Source organism: Protomyctophum bolini (assembly GCF_963924005.1).
Source record: "Protomyctophum bolini genome assembly, chromosome: 8".
In the NCBI taxonomy this organism is placed as follows: Eukaryota; Metazoa; Chordata; class Actinopteri; order Myctophiformes; family Myctophidae; genus Protomyctophum; species Protomyctophum bolini.
In genome coordinates, this window is record NC_137869.1 from 8,421,311 (window position 1) to 8,440,262 (window position 18,952).

At 47.1% G+C, this 18,952-nt stretch overlaps 1 protein-coding gene across 1 annotated transcript in view; it reads right to left on the reverse strand.

Moving 5' to 3' along the window:
- arhgap39 (Rho GTPase activating protein 39) overlaps positions 1 to 18,952 on the reverse strand; it is a gene marked incomplete at its 3' end in the record, with an annotated part of 131,975 nt that overhangs the window by 22,205 nt on the left and 90,818 nt on the right. Inside the window, exons 2-9 of the mRNA XM_080770406.1 lie at positions 14,501 to 14,983; positions 10,972 to 11,154; positions 10,122 to 10,359; positions 9,656 to 9,791; positions 7,230 to 7,483; positions 6,235 to 6,495; positions 4,884 to 5,183; positions 72 to 236 (exon numbers count right to left, since the gene is read on the reverse strand). Coding sequence (XP_080626532.1) covers positions 72 to 236; positions 4,884 to 5,183; positions 6,235 to 6,495; positions 7,230 to 7,483; positions 9,656 to 9,791; positions 10,122 to 10,359; positions 10,972 to 11,154; positions 14,501 to 14,983 — 2,020 coding nt within the window. The remainder of the gene's footprint in view (positions 1 to 71; positions 237 to 4,883; positions 5,184 to 6,234; positions 6,496 to 7,229; positions 7,484 to 9,655; positions 9,792 to 10,121; positions 10,360 to 10,971; positions 11,155 to 14,500; positions 14,984 to 18,952) is intronic.

The window sequence follows — 18,952 nt, forward strand, 5'->3', positions numbered from 1 at the left end:
ACAGACAGACAAGCTGTCTGTCAGACGAGCGAGGTGTGTGTGGTGGACCTGGTGGGCACGTCCCTGTGTACCTGCGTGTGTTTGTTGAAGTGTTTGGACGCCCAGTTCTCGATGTCCGTCTCCGACGAGGGCTTCCTCAGGGTGAACTCTGGGAAGACGCCGCAGCTGGCACTGGGCATCATGTTGCGGGCGTTCCTGCTGGCCTCGAACTGGGCGCACGCACCTAGGTCCTCTGACTGAGAGAGAGACAGAGAGAGAGACAGAGAGAGAGACAGAGAGAGAGACAGAGAGAGATGCTTTTTATAGTTTCACAAGATAGTATTACCCAGTGCTAATATAACACAGCTCTGTTTACACCTTTATTTAATTCCTATTTATATCCAATATTTATTTGTAAATACATTGTTCTGTTTTGATTGTCTTGTTCCACTTCTGCTTTGGCAATGTAAACGTACGTTTTCTCATGACAATAAAGCTCCTTTGAATTGAATTGAAATTGAGAGAGAGAGAGAGAGAGAGAGAGAGAGAGAGAGAGAGAGAGAGGGGATGATGACAAAAGCAGGGTTTTGTAGTCAAAGTGTAAATGCCTGTGGTTATCTCTTTTATGAAAGAAGATAATTAATAATATGACTGTGTGTGTGCGCGCAAGCGTGTATAGCTGCAAAATAGCGCTGAGCACAGTTTTGGCATTGCTTAGCACTTTTCCATTTCCTCTGATGAACTCAGATAAGAGAGACAAGAGGGAGAGATGTTCCAACACTTGTTCAAACACTCATCTTATCTAGTCAGCCACCAGCAAACAAGCAAGGATCAATCATCATGTCAAGAAGACAGCTTATTGGACCCCATATCAAGCTTGTCTGTCTTTTTTTTTTTCTTTATAATTTTTATCCCACGATTTTGTAACCCATTTTTCACCCCTGTGTCAATTATCTAATGTGATCCTGGGCTCTACACACCCTCCACCAACCTAGTCCCCATATATGGGGGACAAGGGGAGAGCAACGGACTTGAACTCATGCTTCCTTCATGCCTGAGTGTCCAAGTTGCTCCTTTACACCTGACAGGGGGGAGTTTCCCTGGTTGGACGTAGCGTGTGGAAGGAACACGTTATTCCAACCAGTTCCTTTCCCCTCCATCAGGCGCCCCGGCTGGCCAGGGGGAGGCAGTTTAGAGACCAGGAATACTGCATGTTTTTTGTGAGGCTACCTACCCCTTGTCTGTCTGTCTGTCTGTCTGACACCTTCACACATGACGTGGCTGCTGTCATTGGGAGTATCTCTCACAGCACAGCAGGCTCTGCTAACGTGGAACCACACTGCCAGCCATGTGAGCGTCCAGTCTAGCTGTGAGCATCCATGCAGTCTAGCTGTGAGCATCCAGTCTAGCTGTGAGCGTCCAGTCTAGCTGTGAGCGTCCAGTCTAGCTGTGAGCGTCCAGTCTAGCTGTGAGCGTCCAGTCTAGCTGTGAGCATCCAGTCTAGCTGTGAGCATCCAGTCTAGCTGTGAGCGTCCAGTCTAGCCTAGCTGTGAGCATCCAGTCTAGCTGTGAGCGTCCAGTCTAGCTGTGAGCATCCAGTCTAGCTGTGTGCATCCAGTCTAGCTGTGAGCGTCCAGTCTAGCTGTGAGCGTCCAGTCTAGCTGTGAGCATCCAGTCTAGCTGTGAGCGTCCAGTCTAGCTGTGAGCGTCCAGTCTAGCTGTGAGCATCCAGTCTAGCTGTGAGCATCCAGTCTAGCTGTGAGCGTCCAGTCTAGCCTAGCTGTGAGCATCCAGTCTAGCTGTGAGCATCCAGTCTAGCTGTGAGCGTCCAGTCTAGCTGTGAGCGTCCAGTCTAGCTGTGAGCATCCAGTCTAGCTGTGAGCGTCCAGTCTAGCTGTGAGCATCCAGTCTAGCTGTGTGCAGCCCGTTATTATTTTCTTTGTCATTGTTGCAAGAACACTTTTGTCCCGACAGCGTTTAGGCTCTTTAACTCCACGGCCAGCTGCTATAGGCCTGTGAACTGGACTGATGGTTTTATACCCTTTGTTATTTAACAAAGGATTATTATTATTCCCAGTGGCACCTTTTTAAAGCCTCTCATGCTTATTCTATCAGCTTTAATCTTTTTGTGATGTGTTTATTTAACCTTGCTGAGTGCCTGTACGAGTTACGGCACATCCATCCATCCATCCATTCATTCATTCATTCATTCATTCATTCATTCATTTCTCAAGAAACTACAGTATGTTCAAAACATCCATCCATGGGACCACCACAACCCCATCCATCCATCCAGGGACCAGCTCACACCGGTCCTCTGTGACCTCCCACTGGCTCCAGGCCAAGCACAGAATAGATTTAAATACTAATCACCACCTCCAAGGCCCTCAAGAACCCGGCCTCTCACTACCTCCCTGACCTAATCCACCCGCCTCCCTCAGGTCGGGTGATGCCAACCCTCTGGAAGTCCCCCAGGGCCTGGGACGTGACAGGGTTTCTCAGTGGCTCGCCCTCTCTGTCTCTGTCTCTCTCTGTGTCTCTCTGTCTCTCTCTCTCGGGCTCCCTCTCCCACAAACATACACGCCGTTGAGTTACCGCGACTAAGACTACATTTCCTGGCAATAATAATCAGCGCTAAATCATTGGGAGTAAAGTGGAGACACTTTATTGTGAAGGGCCCGTCACTGTGCTCGGCGGAAAGATAAGAGCTACTGGCTGGATGCAGTGTTTGTTCCGAGCCTTATATCTGGATGTAGTGTTTGTTCAGAGCGTTAGATCGCTGGATGTAGTGTTTGCTCAGAGCCTTATATCTGGATGTAGTGTTTGTTCAGAGCCTTATATCTGGATGTAGTGTTTGTTCAGAGCGTTATATCTGGATGTAGTGTTTGCTCAGAGCGTTAGATCACTCCGGTGTTGCTGTGAAGTTTTGGCACTGCGGTCGCTTATTGGACCCCATATCAAGCTTGTCTGTCTTTTTTTTTTCTTTATAATTTTTATCCCACGATTTTGTAACCCATTTTCCACCCCTGTGTCAATGATCTAATGTGATCCTGGGCTCTACACACCCTCCGCCAACCTAGTCCCCATATCTGGATGTAGTGTTTGCTCCGAGCCTTATATCTGGATGTAGTGTTTGCTCAGAGCCTTATATCTGGATGTAGTGTTTGCTCAGAGCCTTATATCTGGATGTAGTGTTTGTTCAGAGCGTTAGATCGCTCCGGTGTTGCTGTGACGTTTTGGCACTGCGGTCGCCGCTACAGATGAGTTGTGAACATTCAAAACAAGACGTATATTTACGAGTTAAAAGAGCCACAGACACTCTCAAAACGAGAGAGGTGAAGGTGGCAACACAACACTAAGCAAACAACAGCTATGCACACTTTGACTGTGAGGTGACGTCGCATGCAGGTGAAAGACAACATTAATCATGAAGATGGACACGATGTGAGTTAGGCCTTGGCTTACCACTTGTACTGATAAATGGGGGGGTGGAGGCTATCTGGGGGCCCAAACAGCCTGCACCAGGGCCCGCTGCTAATAAGCACTGTACTGTATACTGTATGTACTGTACGTATGTGCATGCGCAAGTGCACTTTACCTGTGAGGGGTGGAGGTAAGGTGTTTGTGCTATGGCCCGTAGCAATAGCCCTTAGATAGCACTTTATGTAGACTTAGATAATATTTTTTAAACAGACTTATAGCATGTTACGTAGACAGCACTAGAATAGCATTTTATGTAGCCATAGCATTTTATAGTACACATGTATAATATATAATATAGTATAGTATGTATAGTTTACATAGATACTCCACTGTTACGTTCTTAGCTTACGAATGTTTCATGACAACTACTTTTATATATGTGATGTATGCCATGCTTTTTGTTACTGCTTAATGTAAATCGCTCTGGATTAAGAGCGTCTGCTAAAGGCCTAAATTGTAAATTGTACCTGTGAGGGGTGGAGGTAGGGTGTTTACCTGTGAGGGGTGGAGGTAGGGTGTTTACCTGTGAGGGGTGGAGGTAGGGTGTTTACCTGTGAGGGGTGGAGGTAGGGTGTTTACCTGTGAGGGGTGGAGGTAGGGTGTTTACCTGTGAGGGGTGGAGGTAAGGTGTTTACCTGTGAGGGGTGGAGGTAGGGTGTTTACCTGTGAGGGGTGGAGGTAGGGTGTTTACCTGTGAGGGGTGGAGGTAGGGTGTTTACCTGTGAGGGGTGGAGGTAGGGTGTTTACCTGTGAGGGGTGGAGGTAAGGTGTTTACCTGTGAGGGGTGGAGGTAGGGTGTTTACCTGTGAGGGGTGGAGGTAAGGTGTTTACCTGTGAGGGGTGGAGGTAGGGTGTTTACCTGTGAGGGGTGGAGGTAGGGTGTGTACCTGTGAGGGGTGGAGGTAGGGTGTGTACCTGTGAGGGGTGGAGGTAGGGTGTGTACCTGTGAGGGGTGGAGGTAAGGTGTTTACCTGTGAGGGGTGGAGGTAGGGTGTTTACCTGTGAGGGGTGGAGGTAGGGTGTTTACCTGTGAGGGGTGGAGGTAGGGTGTGTACCTGTGAGGGGTGGAGGTAGGGTGTGTACCTGTGAGGGGTGGAGGTAGGGTGTGTACCTGTGAGGGGTGGAGGTAGGGTGTGTACCTGTGAGGGGTGGAGGTAGGGTGTGTACCTGTGAGGGGTGGAGGTAGGGTGTGTACCTGTGAGGGGTGGAGGTAGGGTGTTTACCTGTGAGGGGTGGAGGTAGGGTGTGTACCTGTGAGGGGTGGAGGTAGGGTGTGTACCTGTGAGGGGTGGAGGTAGGGTGTGTACCTGTGAGGGGTGGAGGTAGGGTGTGTACCTGTGAGGGGTGGAGGTATAGGGTGTGTACCTGTGAGGGGTGGAGGTAGGGTGTGTACCTGTGAGGGGTGGAGGTAGGGTGTTTACCTGTGAGGGGTGGAGGTAGGGCTCCGGAGAGGCCAGGTTGGTCTGCACAGACAGGCTCTTCTCCAGCAGGGCCTGGGGGAAGCCCAGGCGGTCGAAGGTGGAGCGTTTCCAGTGGTGGTGTCCTCCTCCGTCCAGCAGGCTCTGGGCGGCGTGGAGGGCCTCGTCCTCGCTGAAGGCCCTGACCACGGGGCCCGGCAGGGGGAGGGGCACGGCGCCGTCGCTCTCGTAGCCGTCCTTGGAGCTGCCGCCGCCGCCGCCACCCCCCTGGCCCGAGTCCCAGCTGCTGCGCTGCTTCATCACCTGACGGGACGGACAGACGGACCATTATATTTTACCATTTATTAACCCATTCTGACCTGAGATCAGATTAAAAAAAAATTCTTCGACTACATCCTGACAGTTTTCCATTCTGACCTGAGATCAAATTCTAAAAATGTCTTCTAATGTCAGTCGTTCTTCGATTTTTCAAAAATAGCAGACATACAAGCTCGTAGCGCGCCAAAAAATTGTTTTAGGGGCTTTGAACGTTAGAACAAAATACATTTCTGTTTGCCTCTGAATAAATAGAAATGCACATGGGGCAAATATGACAAATAACTGAAATATACAAAGACATTGAGGAATTACTGAAATTTTAATTAATTTTAAACTTAAAAAAACTTAGAAATGCACAGGGCAGATATGACAAATAACTCAAATATACAAAGAAATTGAGGAATTACTGAAATATTAATTGATTTTAAACTTAAGAAATAGGTAAAGAATTGCGGAAATAGCTGATCTACATTGTACAAATGGGAAATAGCTGATCTACATTGTACAAATGGGAAATAGCTGATCTACATTGTACAAATGAAATCAAATGGACTCATTTGGCTCCATTTGTACACTCTCAGAGTTAAAAGGGTACTTGCAAATAAAACACTTGAGAACGTCATACATGACATATTCTGAAGACAAACTTTGACAGAAAAACACTCGCTCACCATATAGAAAATAGAAGTAAAACTCCTTAGACTGAGACTTAAGAAAATATATTTATCATGCTCATAAAGTGCTCTGTGCTCAAAGTGCAATTAAAAAGCAAACGTTTCGGTCCTCAGACCTTCGTCAGTGCTATATGCACTGACGAAGGTCTTAGGACCGAAACGTTCTATACGGTGAGCGAGTCTTTTTCTGTCAAAGTTTCCCTTATGTTTTTGAGACCACCGCTACCGTAGTCAAGTTTGGAAAAAAGGACGAAGAAAGGCGCAACAGTTTTCTCAGTGCTTCAATATTCTGAAGACAACCTGGAGAAAATCGATTAAAAAAAGTATTTGCCACGGACACAGTGATGAGCCCAGGTCATTACCTGCTGTGCCTCCCATGCCAGCCGGGCCTGTGCCAGCATGGCCTCGGGCAGCGTGCCGCTGCTGCCCATCTCCCGCTGCTCGCCGCCATCCCCTCCCCCGGCCCCACAGCGGCCCAGCTCCGGCGGCAGCGACGGCTTGCGGCTCTTACGCTTGCGGTTCCCCTCGGGGGAGAAGCTCCCCATCATGGGCCCTCCGGTCCCGCCGCCAGCGGACGAGGAGAGGGAGCGGTGCTGCGTGGTCGACGTCCACGACATGGAGTCCTGGTAGAGAAAAGGATAAGGGGAAAAGGTTTGTTCGTACAGCATGTTTGCAACAGGGTTAATTCCATGGCAATTCAATACATGCTTTAAATACTGTATCTGTGGTTCACGCCTAATTTTGAACCTATACAGCTTTTGTCAACACATGTCTCATATTTTGCCATTGACAATGAAAGGAGAAATTAGGTAAAATGCCCGCCAAATATGACATAACTTTAACCAACCAATCACATAAATTCAGTTGTTCATGAGATGATGTATGATAATAAGTGAGGGCGCCCTCACTTCACACGGGTGTGATTTACCCGTGATTTACCTACCGGTACAATATAATACAAAACTGTGATGTGACAATAAAGCCGATTCCCACACGATTCCCACACAAAAGAGCACACAAAAAAAGCACAATACAAAATGATGTTTGGCATACCAATAAAACCAATAAAACCAAATAAAAACAAGAGAGTAAATGACCCTAGGAAGAATAAAGAATTAGACATCTGGACAAACTTAAACCATTTAGGCATGACGTCGAAATGTATAAAATGTCAGTGACAGTGTCAGTTTTCTGTCAGGATTTGCACCACATTTTCACGATTTTTCAAAAATAGCAGACTTACAAGCTCATGAGCTTGTAGATCTGCTATTTCTCAATAGCTAAATTATAACAATGTTTAAAACACCAAAATGGGTTAAAACAACAAAGGCAGAGGGTTCGTCAGCGGTACACAGACCTCGTAGAGCAGCCTCTGGCCCCCCTCGCCCCCCTCCCCGCTGTAGTCCAGCAGCAGGCGGGGGTCTCGGATCAGGGACTGGCTGTGCTGCAGGGTGTAGGAGCCGCCGTACGAGCCCCCGTAGCCCCCCCCCGCCGCCACCGCCGCGGCCGTGGCCGTCGTGGTGCCGTAGCGCAGCAGACGGTCCGCCGTCTTGAAGCGCGGGCTGGAGGACGACTGCTCCACGTAGACCAGCTGCTTCACGTACTCCTTACCTGGAAGGAGCAAGTACTACTGTGTTATCTACAGTACTCCTTACCTGGAAGAAGTACTACTGTGTTATCTACAGTACTCCTTACCTGGAAGTAACAAGCAGTGTTGTTTTTGGCATCAAATTTCTATTTTAGTTTTAGTCTTTGTCTTTTGAATAGTTTTCATTTAGTTTTAGTCACATGATTTTAGTCACCCGGAATGTTTTATTCTAGTTTTATTTTATTTTATTATCTAGTTTTAGTCGACTAAATGTCATAAGATTTTAGTCGACTAAATCTACAGGTGATCTAGTCGACTAAAATGTATTTTGGCGGGCCTTGATGCCGTCGTAATGACTGTTTCTACACTTGCTGAAAATAGCCGATCTACAAGCTCACAACAACGCGACGCGTTGTGAGCTTGTAGATCACAATCACAGGCAGGCGGGGGCGTTACCATGCCTATGCTCGGACACAAACGGAATTCACGCAGTAGCAAGTACTAGTGTGTTATCTACATTCTACACTACTCCTTACCTGGAAGAACACGTACCACGGCACGTACAGTAGTGTTTTAACACTACTGTACAGTAGTGTTTTAACACTACTGTACTACTCCTTACCTGGAAGAACCAAAGAACTTCCATGTTTTAACTTATACCACCAGTAGTAGTGTTTTATCCTGGAAGAACAAGTACCAAGTAGTGTTTTATATGTTTTTTTTCTAAATTAACGCCCTACTTCAGTGGTTTTCAACGCTTTTCATCCATTATTTATTGGGCATTTGATGAGATTTCGCCTCAAGACTTATTGCTATTATAATATTGTGTTCATGCTGTATTGATGTGGTGCCATTAGGACTCGGAGAGATAACAGGCAAACGTTGATCAAAATAACGATTCTTCTACATTCTCTAATCGTGTAGACTTGGCAAATTAACTAATTAAGTGATGACTTTAAAAACACTCCTGCGGTAATTTTTATGTCTACTCTGGGCTTTTGTGTGCAACCCGAATTTTAAGTTGCTTGATTCAATGTATTTGACATTAATTCGATCAGACACCCACTATAATATAGTATATATAAGCCTGTGGAACTGTTAACCCATTCTGACCTGAGATCAGATTCATACGAGGTTTCCACTGGACACACACTGGTCTGATGAACCCATTCTGACCTGAGATCAGATTCTAAAAATGTCAGTCTTTCTTCGATTATTCAAAAATAGCAGACCTACAAGCTCGTAGCGCGCCACTCGGTGGCGCGCTATGAGCTTGTAGATCTGCTATTTTTCAATAGCTAAAGCATAACATGATGCTGACACCAAAATGGGTTCCCGGTCAGAATGGGTTAAATATCTAATGTTAGAAAATGAAAGGGGGGCGAAAAAAGCAATTACAATGTCGGCCCCATCATGTCACCAGAACAGAGATGAGTTTGTTCAATGAGTCTAATATGGTTAACATGGAAGTTTTTAAGTTGAATGGGTTTATGTTCATACAGGAAGGGGCATGTTCATATTTAATATATGGTGCACACAGAAGCCAGAGTAGACCTCAGATGTGTTTTAAAGCGACATATCCCTGTAAGTAAACATAGCGATACCACATTAGAAATGTAGAAATACTATGTTATATAAGTAAAAGGCCTACTTTTGTATTGTACTTACTACTTACACGATACACATAAGTACTGGCATCAACATACTCACAGTACCAAAGAAAAGGTACTACAAGGTATTTTACATAACAAAACACTAAATGCTTACTGTAAAATGCTCTGAATTAAGAGTGTCTGCTAAATGCCTATAGTCTTGCGTAGCCTGACAACTATTCCACAATCTCCAAAAGCTATAGGGCTGTATTTTGCGTGTCTTAAGTACCAGGTCTTATTACCTAACTTGAGTAAACTAAAGACCTGGAGGCGTGATCAATGCTCTTTGGCCACTCAGAATAGCCAAATGGCATTGATCACGCCTCCAGGTCTTTAGTTTACTCAAGTTAGGTAATAAGACCTGGTACTTAAGACACGCAAAATACAGCCCTATAGTCTGGAACTACTGTAGTGTACACCACAGCACACTACTACCACAGCACACTGACTGACCTGCAGGACTGTACTCCACACTACTACCACAGCACACTGACTGACCTGCAGGACTGTACTCCAGAGTTCTACCACAGCACACTGACTGACCTGCAGGACTGTACTCCAGAGTCTGGGTCTTCTCAGGACACTTCTGTCGGGTCAGGACCAGCTGTCCGTAGGGAGACTGGCTCTGTTTGGGGGAGTGGTAGAGGGGGATGGAGGGCTTACGACCTGGGGACTTGCCCTGTGGAGGAGGAGGAGGAGGAGGAGACAGAGCACAGGGCAGGGTTAACAGTGTTGGGAACGTTCACATGGTACATCAACTAGTTCAGTTCAAGGTTCACAAATTTTGTTCAGAGTTCATAATTCAAGCGCACAACGCGTCGCGCTAACCAAATGTAAAATATGCCATTACGACAACATCAAGGCCTGCAAACTGCATTTTTGTCGACAAAAAAAACAACAACTGTACATTTAGTCGTCTAGTAAAATCGTATGATATTTAGTCAACTAAAACTAGACAAACACTAAAACAGTTTTATTCCAAAGACTTAAACTAAGACACGCAGCATACCAGCAGATGCATGTCGGTGGGGGGCTCCTCGTAGATGGGGGGGGGCTGGTACTCCGACGGGGGCTCCTCGTACAGCGGGGGCTCGTAGGCGTAGCGCGGCGACGGCGGCTGGGAGGAGGAGTCAGTGGAGGAGCGCCGGAGGTGCGTGCCCCCGAGCTCCGCCCTCTTCAGGAAGGGCGACTGGCGGCGCTCGGCGTAGATGACGGAGCCGTCCAGCTCGCACACGGGCTGCTGGTTCCTGTCACCACATTTAGTCACGGTTAGTTACGGACACGATTAGGTAAGACCAGATGACCAGATGTTTCTAAATGTTTTCTAAATCCTGACAGTTCTCAAACCTCTTCATGTCAAGGACCCCCAAAATGATATGTACAGTACATACAGTACAGCCGCCGACTCCATCTGACAATGTTAGATGGCGCGATTCCGGCGAGCTGCCCCGCGTCCGAAACGGTTGAGAAATGACAGAGTTACCGTGTGGGGGTCCCTCTACTGTCACCATATATACAGTTAATATGTGCGTTTGTGTGTGTGTTAGGTTGCGCACAGGTGGTGAAAAACAACCATGCTGTTTTCGTGCTCAGACGCACCCAGCCAGCCACACACATAGCTCCGTAAGGGAGTGGTTGCACCACTCAAAAATGTTCTCCGTGAAATACATTTTCACGATTTTTACAAAAATAGCAGGTCTACAAGCTCGTAGCGCGGCACTCTGATCACAACGCATGGATACAATCTATTTCCATTCTATTAGCGCAGTGGTAAAAAAATGTCAGCACTTGCGCCCTTCCTCCTGGGACCCCTGCCCCCCCTCCCCCCCTGCCCCATAGTTTGGGAACCGCTGCCTTACCCCCCAGAGGAGCGGCGGGCGCGGGGGGCCGTGCCCCCCGTGGAGGGGGTGGGGGGGGCCGTGGGGGGGTCGCAGGGGGAGTAGCCGTTGTTGCCCTGGTGGGACAGGAAGCTGGGCTCGCGGTCCGTCACCTTGATGAGCATGCGCTCCTTGGTGCCCGTGTTCCACCTGAACGGAGACGTCCTGAAGACAGAGGACAGGAGACACACACACACACACACACACACACACACACACACACACACACACACACACACACACACACACACACACACACACACACACACACACACACACACACACACACACACACACACACACACAGACAGGAGGACAGGGTTCAGAGTGTCCTCAGGACAGACAGACACACAGGAGGACATGGTTCAGTGTCCTCAGGACAGACAGACACACAGGAGGACAGACAGACAGACAGACAGACAGACAGACAGACAGACAGACAGACAGACAGACAGACAGAAATACTGGCTTCTGGGAGGTCCCTGGAACAACATATTTTCAGATGGGGGTCCGTGGCCCAACAGAGATAATTCTGGGGGTCCTTGACATGAAAAAGGTTGAGCACCACTGACACAGAAACATGGGTTTTTCAGAAAACTATTAAGATTTAGAAGCCTTTTTTTAATCGACCTCAGTTCAAAATGGGCTAATTAGTATCATCGGTAACACAGGAAGTATGAAGAGATGAAGTCGTTACAGACGGAGACGGGGAGCGGGGCGACGCCTGTGGATCAGCAGCGACGCACGCGTCTGCTCATGAGGGGCGTCGGGGACGCGTATATCGTACAAAAGTCGCCGGCAGGCGCGTATACACGAACGAACACACGTGTGACAAATACGCTTGCGTTATCGCCCCCCCCCCCCTTCTCTGTGCGTCCAAATTAAACGCACGCCTCTCATTGAAAATGACTACGGTATGCGTCAGTCGCTATCCATCTGAAACACCTTTTGGTGTTAGCATTACGTTATGCTTTAGCTATTGAAAAATAGCAGATCTACAAGCTCATAGCGCGCCACCGAGCTTGAAGAACGACTGACATAGAAACATAGCTTTTTCAGAAAACTGTCAGGATGCAGAAGACATTTTTAGAATCTGATCTCAGGTCAGAATGGGTTAAAGAGGCTCATTCATCATCATCATCAGCGTGGACAGATGAACTCTCTCCACTGCAGTAGCTGACTGACACATTACATGTTGTCCTACATGTCGTCCTTTAATAACACAAGGTGTTCAATTCACCCTCACAGCATGTGCTCAGCATGACCAACAGCAACTTTCTGACACGTGAGGAAACATAATACCATGTAGTAAGGCACTGTATGTCTGTGTGTGTGTGTGTGTGTGTGTGTGTGTGTGTGTGTGTGTGTGTGTGTGTGTGTGTGTGTGTGACTGTGTGTGTGTGTGTGTGTGTGTGTGTGTGTGTGTGTGTGTGTGTGTGTGTGTGTGTGTGTGTGCGTGCGTGCGTATGATGATGAAGCATTCTTGCATAGAAATCAATAATTCACTGCCACACTGTAGATTGTGTTGGTTTTGAATATCCACAGAATAAACACTTTTCCTTCCCTTTTCCTTCAGACAGCAGAAAGGATTGAAGCTCTGTCAGATCAATGGGTTAATTCAGGTCTAAAGCGTACAGTAGATATCAAACCAGGCAGACAGGTAAGCTCAGGTTATGTGAAACTTCCAGAACCATAATTCAGACATAATAAAAAAATGAATCAAAATAAATAACGGGTCCATTTGGTTCCATGTGTACACTCTCAGAGTTATAGACCCGTTATGTCCATTCAGGGCTATAGCTCTTTGTGTTTCTGGTAACCCTCATTTTGGATGTCCAGGGGCAGACATTTAATTTTGACAAAAATGTCCACCACAAACAAGCCAACATGGCAATGACCCCTATCTCCTGACACATGCTGGCCCAGTTTAGCTCCCTCTCTGCAGTCCTTCAGACATGTACTATAGGCCTACCTCTGGCATGGAGCCAGGGCACAATGTGGGTCAGGTACTGTACTGCATGTGGGTCAACTCAGGGCACAATGTGGGTCAGCCTGCTGGCCATCACCACCCCACCTCACCTCACCTCACCCTGTCTGATTCCAGAGGAAACGGAACCATGTCATCTCTTTCTCCAACAGCCCTCTTAACCACATAACCCATTAAAACCTGTGTCATTTTAGATTTTAGCCATACTTTGGCTATTCAAAAACAACCTCATCAAACCTGACCTCATCGAACCCTGTACCCCAGAGGTGTATCTATACAATAAGGCGAGGGCAGGATGTCCAAATCCATTTCTGCCTGCAGGCCAAAATCCATACAATGAGAAAAAAAGAGGACAAAAACAAGACCTGTCACCTGAGAACTATTAAAATGGACAGCTGATTGGCCTTTGCGGTAGAGCGCGACCCTCAATCACCCATTGGAATGTAAATGCAAGCCTTTCAGCCTTTTGTATCCCGGTCGTCTGGCAGGTATATCTCTTTGAAAACCTTTAGTGCTATACGATTGTGCGCGGGGAGACGACAATTAACATACAGTATCTTGCCTGTCCAAAACGTAATTCCTGGATACGCCACTGCTGTACACTCAAGACACGCTCCATATATGGCCAGTACAGAATTCATTCCATATGTTGATCTGACCCTCCCCCATGCCAAAGCGCCAGCGCTCGCCCAGCAGTCTGCCGTCACCCGACCTCGCCCCTTAAGCGTCAGTGGTAATATACTGTATATAAAAAACAATTATTCAATTAATTTTAAAGGGTAATGGATTGGATAATCGCTAAGAAAATAATTAATAGTTTCAGTGTTTGCTAGAATGAAGCAGCACACGGCAGTGACCTTTTAACCTTTCTCCACTCCCCCCCTTCACTCTATTCAACTCTCACGCTGTTCCTGTCTAATTCTCTCCTCCACTCTCTCTCTCTCTCTCTCTCTCTATCTCTCTCTCTCAGCCCATCCTGTCTCTCCATCAGTATTCTCAGCAGTGTTTGCCTCAAAGTAAACATTGTTCTAGTTCTTAAGCTTAGATTATTCCGGGCCATTCGACCTTCAAATCAATTTCCACGTCTCCCTGTCTCTGCTATCTGTGTCCATCCATCTCTCTCATCCCTTTAACCACACTTCCTTTAAAAAACAACCCTATTCATCAGTATAATAGCCCATCTAGGGAGCTCGGGGTGGCGCAGAGGCAAAGTCCCCATGCTCACCACCACGGAGGTTGTGGGTTCAAATCAACCGTGGCGCATCCGGCTTTGTCGGGCGTCCATGCGAACACATTGGCACCAAATGGACCCTTATGGGCCTGTACCTCAGAGAGTGTACAAATGGAACCAAATGGACCCGTTTAGCATCCATTTAGTTCCAATTGTACACTCTCTGAGTTAAATTACCGGTGATTTTACAATATAAATCGGGGTCCCATGAGTTAGACATGCTATTAAATGGGGGACCATGGCCTAATAAATGTCGATTTGGGGGGTGGGGGGGATACACCACTGTCCTTTACCTTTCCACCTCCTCCCGTCCTCCTCCTCCCTGCGTCGTCTTCCCGTCACTGAGCTCCTGGTCCAGGGAGGAGGACGTGCTTCCCTCGCGGCTCACCGCGCTGTTCCTCCCGGGGCTGCTGCTGTTGTTGTCCGCCGCCGCGGCGGGCGACGCCCGGCCCCCTCCCCCTCCCCCGGGCCCGGCGCTGGAGGGCCGCGAGGTGCAGGGCGGCGGCCCGGCGGCGTCCGTGTGCTGCTTGAGCGTCTGCAGCTTGGCCAGCGGGATGATGTCGCAGTGCGCGGGCCGGTGCCACACGGTGCGCTGCGTGGAGGCGTTGTAGTAGTAGAAGCGCGCCGTGTTGGGGTCGAACAGCTCCCACCACTGGTTGTCGCCGGTGCGCTTGATGCGCACGCCCTGCGGCGGGTCCCACACGCACTCGCCCGTCAGCAGGTTGGCGTACATGCGCTCGCGCGTGCGCGGCTCGATGATCTCCACCCACTCCAGCCTGCGCCGAGAGAGAGAGAGAGAGACAGAGAGAGAGAGAGAGAGAAAGGGTTGTCACAATTGTGCTATAATAATCGTCTAATCGCAATTATTTGAGATAATCGCAGTGATTTTGTCATAATCGTGTTCACGTTGAAACCTTTTCTTACATAAAACTATAAATACATTCAGACCATTTCAATGGACTAGAAGACCCAAACAGTGGGTCGGGACCCATGTTTAGGTCGTGGACCACATTTTTATTGGTCGCGAGTAAAAGATCCTCTTTTTCCTTTCATAAGCTATGAGCTTGTAGATCTGCTATTTTTCATTAGCTAAAGCATAACATAATGCTAACACCAAAAGGGGTTCCCGCCCAGAATGGGTGCTCTGGAAGAAAGCATATACACTGTACACTGTACATTTATTGTGTTATAGCCTGTATATTATACAGGCTATAACACAATAAATGTGAGATAATAAAAGGAACACTGTGTCGGCATGCACTCACACTGGTGGCTCATTTATACGTGTCAAATAGACAACTAGAAATATTGATTCATTTATACATTTATTCGATTACTAAAAGGATTTATTCAGTTGACGTACAAGCTGGGCGGACGTCACTCCACTCCTTTCTTATTACTCTCCTTCCTGTTGCTCTGTGTGTGTGTGTGTGTGTGTGTGTGTGTGTGTGTGTGTGTGTGTGCGCGTGTGTGTGTGTGTGTGTGTGTGCACTTCTGCGTGTCGTGTGTGCGTGTGAGCAGCAATGCCTTGGAGGCACATCAGAGACCCTCTGGCGCCCCCTGCCTGCTACAGGTCCAGCATCAACACAATCCCCTACTTGAACAACAGCATACAGGTAGTCGCTGTCGGACAGAAACCTCTTATTTCCATACTTTAACTCTCTGTGTTGTTTCCCTAAATCAACGCCCGACTTGATCACACTACAGCGTCACACCAAAGCATCAACAGTAGCAGATCCACAAGCTCCAAACGTGTATCAAAGTATCAACAGTAGCAGATCCACAAGCTCCAAACGTGTATCAAAGTATCAACAGTAGCAGATCCACAAGCTCCAAACGTGTATCAAAGTATCAACAGTAGCAGATCCACAAGCTCCAAACGTGTATCAAAGTATCAACAGTAGCAGATCCACAAGCTCCAAACGTGTATCAAAGTATCAACAGTAGCAGATCCACAAGCTCCAAACGTGTATCAAAGTATCAACAGTAGCAGATCCACAAGCTCCAAACGTGTATCAAAGTATCAACAGTAGCAGATCCACAAGCTCCAAACGTGTATCAAAGTATCAACAGTAGCAGATCCACAAGCTCCAAACGTGTATCAAAGTATCAACAGTAGCAGATCCACAAGCTCCAAACGTGTATCAAAGTATCAACAGTAGCAGATCCACAAGCTCCAAACGTGTATCAAAGTATCAACAGTAGCAGATCCACAAGCTCCAAACGTGTATCAAAGTATCAACAGTAGCAGATCCACAAGCTCCAAACGTGTATCAAAGTATCAACAGTAGCAGATCCACAAGCTCCAAACGTGTATCAAAGTATCAACAGTAGCAGATCCACAAGCTCCAAACGTGTATCAAAGTATCAACAGTAGCAGATCCACAAGCTCCAAACGTGTATCAAAGTATCAACAGTAGCAGATCCACAAGCTCCAAACGTGTATCAAAGTATCAACAGTAGCAGATCCACAAGCTCCAAACGTGTATCAAAGTATCAACAGTAGCAGATCCACAAGCTCCAAACGTGTATCAAAGTATCAACAGTAGCAGATCCACAAGCTCCAAACGTGTATCAAAGTATCAACAGTAGCAGATCCACAAGCTCCAAACGTGTATCAAAGTATCAACAGTAGCAGATCCACAAGCTCCAAACGTGTATCAAAGTATCAACAGTAGCAGATCCACAAGCTCCAAACGTGTATCAAAGTATCAACAGTAGCAGATCCACAAGCTCCAAACGTGTATCAAAGTATCAACAGTAGCAGATCCACAAGCTCCAAACGTGTATCAAAGTGTTGCGTTTTAATGCTTGTAGATCTGCTACTTTTGCAAATGTTTGAAGAGTTCGTGAAACGTAACATATATAGTTTTGGACATATGAGGTTTCCACCCCGACAGAGACGATTACTAAAGGGAGGATTTTGGGGAGCTGCAGGCCATATTGCCTCCTCCATCGCACGCACGCACACGTGCGCGCGCACGCACACGCACACACACACACACACGAACACATGAACACATGCACGCACGCACGCACACACACACACACACACACACACACACACACACACACACACACACACACACACATACATACCATCTTCTCTTGGGGACATGCGACAGGAAAGCCAGATCAAAAACACTCTTTTTCTTCAGCCCCCATACCGTACATACAGCACAGCAGATTGGATTTGGATGCAAAGGATTAAAATAAAATAAAACTCCAATAATTTCCCTCCCAGAGCCTGCATGGTTTCACCCCCCCTGTCGGATGTGTGGTCTTAAAAAACAAAGCTTTCGTGGAAACGGTAACGTTATTTAGATGGAAATTTATCCTTCGAAACCCAACAGCGAGGAAAAACGGTTCTAGACGCCCAACTACGTTCCCAAGTGTTTTCATACAAACAATCACACACACTGCATGCGTTTGGGAATATTATGGCAGGCAGCAGGTTTTACAATTTCCGGAGATTTAATTGTTTACAGAGTGTACAAATGGAACCATTTTTGGTTCCATTTGTATTTTGTACACTCTCTCTGAGTTACAGACCCATATAAAGGGCCCATTTAGTTCCCAACTATATCATTTAGCTGGGGACCCCCTGGAACTCCCTCAAGGACCCCTAGCATATAGCAACCCAGTCAGCTCCACTCGGAGACATCAGCACAGCTGATTCTTATGTTTTGATTAGGTGTTCCATGCATCATGTTCGTTTAAGCACGGCTAGATGCCTGTTTCAACCAATCAGATCGCTTCCTCGAAATGACCCGTTGTGTAATTTACAGTGTACTATGGATTGGGGTCTGTCTGTCTGTCTCCAAAAACAACACGCTATTCTTCTATTCTGCCGGTTCATTATTTCTCTTTGACTTGAGGTGAGATCAGAGCATCAGACCTCCATTAATCACACACTGTCCCCGATCTGCTATCCCATTACACACACACACACACACACACACACACACACACACACACACACACACACACACAAAAGGAAGGAGACACACACGCACACAAAGGAAGGAGACAGAAGGAGAAGAGATGATCCATGTTCAAATTGATTTGGTCGCCACTAATTATCTAACTGGCTCAGCCATGCATACGCCACGCATGCACACGCCCATGATGTGCGTGCACATACAACCTGCACACACACACACACACACACAGTCACACACACACACACACACACACACACACACACACACACACACACCGTCATGTTTTGTGCGATGCCAGGAGCATGTTTATCTGTGAGAGTGACAAAGCTGTTCACCCTTTTAATAAGAGCGTGAGCAGATTAGATTGTGTGCTGTCAGAAACCAATAACCGCCTAATGCTCAGTTATTTACCCCTGAAGCATGTACTTACTGATACTATACAATGAACCGGTATCGGTATGAGGGCCTTTTCTCACAATGCGGAGCATTAGGCCAGAGGTTCTCAAATTGTTTTAGTGCTTCAAGGACATCCAGATTGATTTATTGATGTATTTTTGGCCACAGACCCTCATCTTAAAAGGTGTTGAGCCAGGCCTGAGGGACGTCCAGACATGTAAAATAAAATGTCCAAACCTTTTTCTGATAAGCAGAAAGCTATATAGCCTAAATGCTTCGATTGTTTTGATTTATAATATATTGTAGGACGAATTGGCGCGACAGTCGCAAAAGACAGAGGAGGCGTCACGTGACGTCCGCTTCATCGTTTGCTCATTTTCAGAGCTTCCGTTGCTCCAGACAGAC